This window comes from Poecilia latipinna, unplaced genomic scaffold (assembly GCF_001443285.1).
Source record: "Poecilia latipinna isolate Pla-1442-1.1 unplaced genomic scaffold, P_latipinna-1.0 Scaffold10, whole genome shotgun sequence".
Taxonomy (NCBI): domain Eukaryota; kingdom Metazoa; phylum Chordata; class Actinopteri; order Cyprinodontiformes; family Poeciliidae; genus Poecilia; species Poecilia latipinna.
The window spans coordinates 239,538-251,714 of record NW_015112626.1 but is presented as its reverse complement, the minus strand read 5'-3'; the positions used below and the strand labels follow the sequence as shown (position 1 = coordinate 251,714).

Below are 12,177 nucleotides of genomic sequence, written 5' to 3'. Positions count from 1 at the left end.
CTCTGGTTTCTGCCCTACTAAGTTGTCTATACCAAACAACTTTCTTGCGCTGTTATAGGTTTCTTGATGTATCGAACACAATATGCTTTATTATAGGCAGGAGGATATATAATTGTCATAATTTTATGTTGGAGATTTTTATAAAACTTGCAGTGCCCTGCTTGATGAGAACAGGGTGACATAATAAGAGACACTTTAAGATATTTAGGTACATTTTAAAATTCTAAATTGAAAATCTTGAAAATATAATGGACACGTTTAATAATTTCAAGTAAATACATAAAACACAATTTGAATGAAAAAATAATCATACTTCATTCTTTAAAAAAGTATTGGACCTGACCTGTAAAAGTGGATAGAGATAATTAAAACAATTGCATGGCCAAAGGTTCTTATCAATCAAAGCTCTTCCGTATAATTAAAAGTTTCTTAAATATTCTTAAACATAAAGTTCCTCTAGCATTCGTGCTTAACACTTAAATACATGAGACAATTTTGTTTTTCAAAGTATCTGTAAATGCAAATGGAGCAGCGCTGACTCTGGCCCCTGGGTGGGGATTTGTCTGATTGATGGTCACCTCCTAGCAGCCTCCTCCCCGCCTCCCTCTCTCTCTCTCTCTCTCTCTCTCTCTCTCTCTTTCTCTCTCTCTCTCTCTCTCTGTAAGCAGGAATGTGTGATCAGGAGTCCGGTCAGTGAGCGCCGCTCCGCTCGTCTGTCTCCGCGCAGCGCAGGAGTAAATCATTGATTCAACGCTTCGCTTGTATCGACGAGGAGGAAGTGATTTGTGTGCGGATTCTGCGGATACTTTTTGTATATATCGCATTTTGGACTCTTTACTCGATCGGAATAATTTTCTCACCTACTCGGCTGGAGAAAAGTTTCCTTTAAGACCCAAACACAGCTGGACTCTGCAGATGTAAACACCCTCTCCAACATCGAGCGCACCTTACATCGGATTTCTTCCAACATGTAAGATTTCACCCTTTTTTTTTCATTTTGCCGTTTAATTATTGAAACAAATCTGTAAATCTGTGTAGCATGAGGTCACCCCTAAGATCCCTGCATGTTCGCGAAGAAGTGGCAGCTCTTGCAGGGACTTGAAGTCTCATTTCTCAGCTAAATGTGTTCAGAATCAGATTATGTTGGTGATGCATAGTTGTTAATTAACAACCCTTAAGGCACAGTGTTTAAAGTTCTGCTATGGCACGTGCGTGTGTTATAAAATGCTACAGTTTATCACGAATCTGTAACTTTGCGTATTAAACAACATGTATAACACGTGTGTATAAAAAGGCAACAAATCAAACAAGTGATTAAGTTCTGACAAGTATTATTTACATGATATTGTTGTAGCGATGCACCAATCAATCAGCCAGAGGTGGAAGTCTGCCAATTCCTCGATCATCTCTGATCAGAGTTTTTCAAATACTGAAAAGCATAGTTGTTTTGTTTTTTTTATTATTATTATTATTTAGTAGAAGAGCATGTGTTTTGAAGTTCTTTCTCTAGTTGGATAAAAATCGAATTAAGTTTGAGGATCAATATGCTTTGAAGTGCAAATGGTAATAAATGTCTAATAATTTAATTTCGTGCTGGAAAATATCTCCTCTATCAAAAAACCTTGAAGCATGCTGATTTTGTTTCCTATGTGTTGGGAAACTGTTAAAAGCCAGAAAAAGTCTGAAAAATAATTAAATCCTCATGTTGTACGGATGTATCTATCAATTAGAGCTCACATGTGTCCAGTTTTCCTTTAACTGACTTTGATCAGTGATCTGTTGGACAAATCAGATTTATTGTCCCCATTGATTAGCTACATCAACTATGAAGTCCCACAATTCTTGGTCAACAAACAGACCCATCAGTAGCATGTGATTGTATGTAATCTTTCTAGTTTTGTAGAAAAACTGGATACATAGTTAGGAAATTGGTATGCATTTGCTGTATGTTCTGTTGGATTCAATGCTATTACTGTCAAAAAAAAAAAAATCCTGCAGATTTCAACTGTTGAATGTGTTGTCCTTTAAAGAACAAACAGAACAGTTGAATCAGAATTAATATGTCAGACTTCCAAGAAAATCAGAAATCTAAATTGGCCCAGAGAAGTCTGACTGGTGCATCTTCACCTTGCAACCGTTTGAGTAATGAACAAAAATCACACATATGTGAGTAATCTTTGAATCATTATATGTGTAGATGCAGCAGTCATCAGAAACAGCAAATTTTGTCTTCATAAACTCTGGTCAGCTTTCGGCAGGTAAAAGACTGAAAAATCAACATTTTGTTGGCATTTACGACACAAATCAAAGAAAGAAATCCCATAGTTTTCAGTGTATGAATGCACCAACCAACAGCAAGAATTTAGTGTTTTTTTTTTGTTTTTTGTTTTAGTTTAATCTTCATCAGTAAACTTGAGATGTTTGATGCATTAATAAGGACAATTTTGTAATATCTTCATTTGGTGCTGATTTAAAAAAAGATTACTTACATAAAAGAACTTGCAGTACTTTTTTCCCCCCTCTTTATATGTGGAAAAATCTGAAGTGGTCAAAATCAGTCACAAAAAAAAATAAATAAATAAATCTATATCCTTTGGGAAAAAAGCCTGATTGGTGCATTTCTACTTGGCGGCAGATAAAAAATGTAAATAAATGAAATCCAAAAATAATAGTTTCAATTTGCTCATCTAAGTTCAATTGATTAAACCATTTGCTGCTGTTTGAGTTTGATCATGACGCCGTTTTGTTTACTATTAATCAAATCACAATTATGTCTAATCTATACTGCATAAGGCGTTGGATCTTAACATGAACAGCAAACCAATTTCTGTTATATCTCTGTCTATATTTAATTACTTTGTATAGCAATAAAACAACAATTAATCACAAAGTTGGCCATTAGAGGAGGTCTGTTAATTAGAAATACTAACCTCTTTGACACTTTCTGCTTTTTATAATGACTGGATAACGCAATTCTATTTTTCCCCTTATCTAGCTAATTCCTTTATTTTTTTACGCCGTTTTACAACCCGACAACTTGTTTACATGGCGAGTCTGTGCGTCAGCACTCAATCTGGCTGTTTCTCCTCCTCCTGACAGGGATCCAGAGTCACTGAGTAGGTGAAGACTGCACGTGTTAAATGCTCGCTTCAAGCCTTCCAGCGACACAGCAACTGCTCGTTTAACTGCTGTCCTGCTCAGTGACCATATTTACGATGGCGTCCAGTCTGACGTGCACAGGCGTAATCTGGGCCCTGCTGTCCCTGCTATGTGCCGCTGCTTCCTGCGTTGGCTTCTTCATGCCCTACTGGCTGCTGGGAACGCAGATGGACAAGCCTGTATCTTTTGGCACCTTCCGCCGTTGCTCCTACCCGGTGAGAGACGAGGAGAAGCAGATCACAGTGATGCTGGAGCAGTGCGGCCGCTACGCGTCCTTCCACGGCATCCCGAGCCTGCACTGGAGGATCTGCACGGTGGTGACGGGCGTGGGCTGCGGCCTCCTCCTGCTGGTGGCCCTCACAGGTCTGATGGGCTGCTGCATCTCTGACCTCATCTCCCGTACGATCGGCCGTGTGGCCGGTGGAATCCAGTTTGTTGGAGGTGAGCAAAGTGGTGTGAAGCTGAACTCTGCTTTCACTGTTTTGATTTGGGTTGATCTTTAGGAAAAGCTTATTCTGTTTAATATATTAAAAAAAAAACTTCACTGTGTTTTAAAACTTCTGGAAATTCTCCACAAACTTTTATAAACATAGATTTGCCTTTAATTGCAACTTCAGATACATTGAAGTTCCAATTAAAGATTTTATGTGAAAAACCAACACTTTGACATATGAAGATTTTATGTGTAAGACCAACACAAAGAGGAATAATTAAGAAGGGTTTTCATTTTCTTTTTAAATTGTATTCAGTCTCCCAACTCTAGTACTACTTAACATAATACAGTGCAACCGTCAGAAGTTGCCTAATTAGAAGATAAACTCCATTAGTGTGTACTGTAATATCAGCAACAAAAAAGAAACAAAAAAAAAAACAAATATATAACAATATCCTAAACTTTGGACATCTTAGGAGAGCAACTGAAAATGGACAAGAAGAGTTCAAATCTGTAGCGCAGGCAGAAAAATCTGTGGACAAAGCACTCCACAATTTGGCCTTTATGGAACAGTGGGCGGAAAAATTAATTGTAGAAAAAAAGAATATGTAAGACATCTAGTCCAAGGATTGCCATAACATGTGTAAGGAACACAGCAAACATGTAGAACAAGGTGATGTGATTAGATTGAACAAATATTTCACACTCTGAAACTTAGTGGTGGTAGGATCATGCTGTGGGAATGCTTTGCTTCAGCACGGATATTGAAGTTGGTGACCTCTAATGGAAAGATGGGAGGATGAAAATCTGTTGGAAGCTGGAAGGGATTTGAGACCTGAGTTGGGGTTCATGCTCCAGCAGGACAATGACCCTAAATATACAGCGTAAGCTACAATGGAATATACCATATGTATGTGTTAGAATGGTCCAGTCAAAGTCCAGACCTAGGTGCAGTTGATAATCTGTGGAAAGTCAAGAGAAAAGTCAAGTGATATCAGAAAACTGCTGGTCACAATGTTAACTTCTAGAAGTGCACAACAGTAAAAGACGTGTAGCTCGAGGCGGTTTTATAAAGTTTTGCTTTCTGTAAAAACATGTATCTTTTTCTTTCATCCTTAAAATTGCTCAGTATTTTGTGCTGTTACATTATATGAAATCCCAATAATGTACATTCAAGTTTGTTTTTGCAGTGTGACAAAACGTGAAAAAGTTCAAGAGGAAGTTATTCAAGTTTTAAAGGCTGTATTTAAGTATTATGGATGTAGTTTTATTGAGATTTCAACAAAGCATTGGTGAGGAAATAAAAGATTTATACATATCATAGCTCTGCTGACTTCCAGCAGTAAACCCTGCTTCTCTGCTGAACAGGAAATGAAGTCTCCTTGTGAGCTTTAGTTGTGCTTCTGAAGTTCTTTTCATATTTTTTTTCCATTTCTTTTTCTGCAGACTTATGTTTGGAATGAAGCAAGATTGTTGTTAGAATGGTTTTAAACATTGCACATCAAACTGGATTTCTAATGAAACAAAAAGTCTTGCTGTGTTTGCAAGTGTTTGGCTGCAGTTCACTGAAACATTTGGACTGCGTCTGGTAATCTTTCCTTGTGAAGTTATGGAAAGCCATCAAATGAGCTCAAATTCTGTTCTTCATTTGATTTTTTTTAAGTTTTAAAGAAGTTCCCGCACTTTTTTTTTTTTTGTTCTCAGCGAAACAGACACTGCAGAAACCACGTTTTGTTTGTCTGTTTGCAGTAAGTTAGACCCAGCTTGGCTCGGCACCAGCTTTTGTTTGTGTGCGTGCACTGTTTGGCTTTTTGCACATGTGCTCTCTCGGGACGGGAGGTCTGAGGGAAGGCTTCCACTGAAGCTGCAAATTTTCCCCCTCGCCCCAGTTTAAGAAGCTGTGGCGCTCCAGTCCCTCTCATTAACTCAGAAAACGTTTGCTTGCATACTGTGGCTCACCACTCTGCTGTTTGCAATCCTCGTCACTTCGGCTTGGATTTAAAACGTGACGGGACAGAGAAGCAGGTTGCGAGCTGATTTGACGGAGCTGCTGGGTTTTCCAGAAGGAAAAATAAAGAATCTACAGAAAATAGCATGTCCTAATTCTAAAAGGCTTAGCTTCTCGGGAACTTCTTTAGCATTAATGATGTATAATAAGGCGGATGATTAAGGTGAAGGCTGCTTGGGTTACTCTGAAGTCTGCTCTTTTTACATAAGGAAAGCTTCTTTTAAGCTCCACAGCTATAAGCAAGCTGCTATATTTGGTTGCAGGATTAAAAAATTCCTGTCTGTCTTTTTTTTTTTTTTTTTCCTCTCGCAGACTCACAAATCCAGACACGCATGAATTTAGACAGTGGGAGAGTGAAGAAAGGCGGCATACAATGCAAGAGACACCGCTCAGGTCTTTTCATCCTGAATGCTATAGCGAGCCAAAGGGCAGAGATGTCTCAGAAGGGCTAATTGGAAGTGACACAACTGAGAAGCTCAGTGGGCTGTTGCATGTATTGTCTTCTGTCACTTCCAAAAGAGTGCCGAGATATTCAGGCGGGCAAGGGAGGCCGAGGGGAAAGGAGTGATTGAAACATTTGGCGTTCGTTTCTTATTAGCTCTGAGAAATAAAGATCCGCAGGGAAGCAGGTGGGGTGGGGGCCGAGAAGTGCGATCAGATATCGGTGATTAGCGGGAACAGGGAGAGGAAGTAAATGTGACGAGCAGTGAAAGTGAAGTGTGAGCCTCGCGGTTGGCTGTTTGATGGTGATCCTGTACATCCTTCTGCGTTTTCGCTCAGCCTCTTGAGGATCACTAATTAAGAGAGGGCAGGGCGTTGTGGAGGTTGCCACAAATAAAATATCAAGCTGAGATCATCTTGCCATATATCTCACTTCCATGAAACAGATTAGACCTAAAAGGTTTCATCAGTTTTTTTATCTGATTAACTGCAGCTCCCGATAGGAAAACTCTCCAATTGCTTCATCCCAGCACAAGGAAGTGAATGTTGCTCCAGAGGTTGTTCCTTGCTAATGGTTGTGGATTTTAGTCACAGCATGGAATGTTATCAGATTCATAAATCAAAGGCCTGAGAGCTTCATCTGATTTACATTAAACAGCGATCCCCCCATTTTGCTTCACAGTTTCTTGTTTTAGTCATCCACAGCGGTGCATGCACTGGAACGGATGTGGCACAGGCGAGCGGTTCAGACATTTAAAGATTCTTGACTCGGATTTGGTTGTTAGGGGATTTGGTCCCTCGCCCCCTCCCGCAGAGGCCTGCCCTGTCTATTCGGGCACCTCATGCAGAACCGCACACAGCAGGAGGAAAAGCTGTTTAAGCTTTGTTTTTAACAGTCACGATTTAGGCCAGCTCTAAACCCATTTTTCCTACTTCGTGTGTATCCTTCTATCACAATAAGTACTTGTGTGTGTCCATTTCAAGAGTGATTCAATACATTATTTGTATCCTTTAAACTTTTCTGACTTTTTGACATGTGGCAACCACAAACTTCAGTGTTCTTTACTGAGATTTTGTGCAATAAGCCAAAACAAAGTAGCACATAATTGTGGAGTGGAAGGAAAACATTATATCTAGTCCGAGTGAATTCTGGAAGAAAATCTGTTTGTGGCTAGAAAAGACTTCTGACTTGTGACACACCTACAGCTGGAGCTACAATCAAATGGTTTAAATTAGGGGTGTCCAACTCCAGGTCTCAGTGGCTGGAGTCCTGCAGGACTTGTCCCTGCTGTGGTATGCTTGAACCAAATAGTTGAATCCTCCTCATGGGCCCGAGAAGACTACCAAAGGCCTTGTGATGAATAATTCATCTAAATATTTGATGTTCACATGACTTGAACAAGAAAAAAAAACATCTAAGACATGTGAGACACTGCAGGTTTTACCTAAATATAAGTGACAGTTTTACATTTATTATTTTAATAATTAGGAACTGCCAGAAACTGGCCAAAAACTAACACCGCTCATCACCCTGAATGCAACACGCACGTGAAACTTTGTGAGCAACTTTTTTCAGGCATCAAAGATTTTATAAAAACCATTGGAGACCGTTTTAAATACTATATATTATTAAGAAGAATCAGTTTTCATTTGAAGTATTTCTGACTGGTAGAACCTCTGAGAGCTGGTATCTGATCTGCTTCTTATTCTGCAGGAATGTTTCTCAAAAAGAAATAGCTGGGGTGGAGTTAGGGCTCAAAAACAGTCACTAAACTTTATTCAAACACAGTTGTGCTACGATGGGGGAGAGATACGCTGGGGAACAATGGATCTCTTTATATTCCAGTTTAATGTTTTTACCTTTTAAATTTTATTGGAGGTTAATTTCTCAGAACTTTTAATAAAATTTCCTTTCTCCCTATTGAGCTGGGCTTGACAAATTGTCGTCTTGTTTAACCATCAAAAAGTGCTGCAGATTTAATGCTAAATATTTTCATTAGTATAAAATCTGCAGATGTTTCCAAATGCTAAATTCCTAGCAGTGGCTGCCTCGAACTGATTAAATGGAGCGATTTTAGCAAAATGTGCTGCGAACTGGCTCAGACATCTGGGTTTTTGTCTCAGATCTCCAAACCTTGCCTGAGACAGTCTAATTCTCTCGCTGTGTGACTGGCTTTAAGGGATTTATATCGTAGATTTGCTAGATGCCAATGATAGCTTAAAAATGAAATCTCAAAATTAATTTCAAACTGCCAGAGAAAGGGATGGGAGTGTGCCAGAAGCCCAGAAGTCTGACCCATTTTTCCATTGCACCTGATATGAGCCCTTGTTGCTTTGCTTTCAAAATAATGGTCTGCTAATTAGTGCATGCCTGTTTGATAAATAACAAAAGGCAACAGCATCTGTTCTCAGTACATAAAGCAACGCACATTTTAATGGGTATCTTGTCGAGAAGAACAATCAACTGAAACTTCAGAAAAAAATTCTCATGATTGAATTTGAGTTTATTTTTGTCTGAGTTCTGTATTTCCTTTGGTTCTGCTTATCCACATTATCCTTTGTACTACAGTGTTGCGAAAAAGTATTTTCTTTTATTGCCACTGTTACATTTTTCAGATTGTCCAACAAATTTTAATAAACACAGATAACAAACATAGTAAAGAATAACAACAACAACAACAACAACAACATAATAATAATAATAATAATAATAATAATAATAATAATAATAATAATAATAATAATAATAATAATAATAATAATAATAACAAAGATAGTCTGAAAAAATGTAAAATCCCAAAGTGTCCTGATTATCGCTATGCCTGTAGAATGAGGACATTGCTTAAATAAAACTTACATGGTAATGTGAAGTAGGTCAAATAATGTCAAAAAGTAACTCATTACCCTGATCTAAAGAAACTCAAGAACAAATGAGTAATGTATTGTTGAAATCTGCCTACCTGTAAATAGTTAGAAATCCTTTGGGATTCCAGAAACCACGATAAGAATCATTAGCCACAAACAGGGAACAGTGGCAAACCTTCCTTGAAGTGTCCGGTCTACCAAAACAGCATGGATGATTCATCCAGGAAAGAACCCAAAACAAAATCTAAACCACTCACTTGCTGCAGTTAAAGACAGTTTTCATGATTCATCAATAAAACAAGACTAAACAGGAACACAAAAGGTGAGCATTTGTGATAGCTTTTCAGAAAAATAAAATAATACCTACAGTTGAACATGGAGGTTGTAGCGTGATGGTTTGGAGCTGCTTCTGCTATTTTGGGGACCTTGAAGACATTGACTTCCTTTAAGTAACCATAATATATCCTCTAAAAGAAAAGTCTTAAAGAAAATGTTTGGTCCAAAGGTTGTCACTTGTGTTTTGCAGCAAAGACATAAATGGCTCAGGAAAACAAAATGAAGGATGTAGAGTGGCCTATTTGAAGTATGATGTTAATCCTGACTGTTTATGCTAAGAAAAAAAAAGCCTGCGGTGTGGCTGAGTTTGTAACAATCCTGCAAATAGAAGTAAAACAGAATTTGTCCACATAGAGAGAAAACACTTGTCATTTAGGTCAAATGCTTAATGATATATGTTGCTGCCAAAGTTTAGGAGCAATTATTTTTTTAAATAAACCTATTTAGGGAAAAAAGAGTTTTTTAACCTTTTTGTCATTAAATACTTCTTCAGGAACTTGCCTGTTTTCTTCATGCATTGGGATCCATTCAGGAACAACAAGAACAATTTGATGTCTTATGGGTTTAATTCATGTGAGAAAATTATTACTTTTCTTTTTCAGACAGTGAATAAAAAAAAAGACAAAAAAAAGATTATTTGAACAGTACTGGTCCAGAAGAATCAAAATTGAAACATTTTTTTTTTTTTTCAGAACATGGCTGAATCTCTCAAAAATATTGTTTTGACCTGCAGAGAATATCAGTGCAACCAAACTCATTTTAGCTCCTGATAAAAATGTCAGGCGAGATGGCCGCTCGAAGCTGGAGGGTGCAAACCATATTTCATTGAGGACGTGTATAAACTGCTGAGTCTTCAGAAAATGAAGGTGAAAACAACAAGACAAACACTGCGATGCATGACGGCCTTTTCCGGGAGTTTGTTGGGACAGCTTGCGGTGGGGACGCAGAGGACTTTCTTACAGGCTGCTGCTGCGTGAACTTGCGAGGTGCCGCGTCCCTCAGGGACAAAGCTCAGGTTTGAAATAGCTCCATGCAGCATTTTCGCTACCATTAGGGAGGGCTGTGGTCAGAAGGGAATTCCGTAATCTGAATATTTCTGTCAATGTTGGGTAAAGTACAAAGAGCTGTTTGGTTTGTAAGGGGAAATTTAATGCCATCAGGGTGTGATGAGATTAAATTATTGATTAGAGACATTTAATGTCTATTAAATTATACATTAGTCAAGAGTTCTGACAGCTCTTTGATAAACTCAGATCAGAAAATATGGGTTTTCTCATGCGGCTCCATTTCCCTGTGAGGCGTTCTGGAGCAAAGTGACAAACTTGTCTTTCAGTTGACACCTATTTATCTTTTGAACACTTGCAAAGCTTTAGATTCTGAGCTAAAATAGTGTCTGAACTTTCAAATAGGTTTAAATAAAAAAAACATTTAGCCAAAGCTGATAAAACACAGATTTTTTTTTTTTTTTTTCCCTAACTAAAAGCTGTGTTTGTGGAGGGGAAACGGTGCAGCATTTTGGCTCTTACCTCCAGAGTTTGAACAGATTTATTGGCAGCTCTGGTTGAATACTTCCCACCCCGCCTCCACTGAAGCTGCATTTGATCTGAAATATCAAATAATTGGCTGTGGTGCTGTTTGGGAAAGCTTCTCCATTTGGTTTGCTGGTTGAATGGCTGTGTTTACTTCTGTTTGCTACGTTTTTGCAGACACTGGTGTGGAATGTCAGGATAGGGACAATGTGCCTGGAGGATTCACAGATATAACTGTGTTTCACCTGAGTTCTATGCCTATTTAAAAAGAGTAGCTCAGGATTTCGGAGCTATACTTCATATACTTCAGCTGCTCTAAGCTTAATGCTTTCAGCACCGCTTTGCTTTTATACATGACAGTTACTCTAACAGGAACAGCTTCATTCCCTTTTAAGTTGTGACACAAGAGTATTATCTGTGGATCTTCAAAACAAAAACAGTTAGTTGGGGAAAATATGAAAAACAAAAACTGTGTGATAACTCAGTAGCCTGCCGGTGCACACCTTTAAACTAGAACATTTTGAAATAACGTTTGTCCTGTTTCAGCATTCAATCTTTACAATGATTCTATCAGTACTCGGCATCTTGACTTGACAATATTTGCCTGCTCTGCTTTGCAAATGGTCTCCAAAGCTTCCATGTGCTGTCCACACTTCAGGTGATACCACAGAGATCAATTAAGTGAAGATTTCAGGCCAAAACTGACAGGTATTCAGAACAATTCATAACTTCATCCACCTCATTTCCCTCTGAAGAGAAATCTCTCCAGAGCCTGATGCTGCCACCACCATGTTTCCCTCTGGAAAAAATGTCCCGGCTGTAATATACAGTGTTAGTTGTTTACCAAGTAGATCATTTGGCGTGAGTCGTAGTCCAAAGGTCCGACTTTGGATCCTTCCGGCCAAAACACATACTTCCACTTTGTGTAGAGAGATTTCTTTTGTTTCATCTAAAAGTTTTCTATAGAGCACTTTTACCATACTCCTTAATCTAGACATATGAAGAATATGAATTATTTTTGTTACATGTAAAACACAACCTGTACTTGTTGTAAACTTTTGAAGCTCCCTCAGTGTTGCTTTCAGCTTCTTCGGCAGCCTCCCCAACCAGCTTAAATATGTTCTTTTCTTCAATTGAAGACAAATCTCCAGTTTTTAATAAAGTCTCTTTGTTTCATATTTTCCTGGGTTATGGGTAACTACATATTAAGTAAGTGGCCAATTCAAACATAATGACATTTAAGGCTTCATTAAATATCCATTTTAGAGACTAGAGATGTTTTATGACGGTAGCAGTGTGGTCTGTTTTTGACCCCCTCTGCTGACTGAACTCCAATATTATTAGACAACCAAGTCCAACAATTCTTAATTTCAAACTTAATTTCTTAAATTCAAAAACCTGAACTA

The 12,177-nt window shown here is 38.3% G+C and overlaps 1 protein-coding gene across 1 annotated transcript in view; it reads left to right on the top strand.

The window, feature by feature from the left end:
* Positions 1-660: 660 nt before the first annotated feature.
* Positions 661-12,177, top strand: part of lhfpl6 (LHFPL tetraspan subfamily member 6) — a 67,269-nt gene continuing 55,752 nt past the window's right edge. The window contains exons 1-2 of the mRNA XM_015029341.1: positions 661-970; positions 3,100-3,600. Coding sequence (XP_014884827.1) covers positions 3,216-3,600 — 385 coding nt within the window. The 5' untranslated portion in view covers positions 661-970; positions 3,100-3,215. The remainder of the gene's footprint in view (positions 971-3,099; positions 3,601-12,177) is intronic.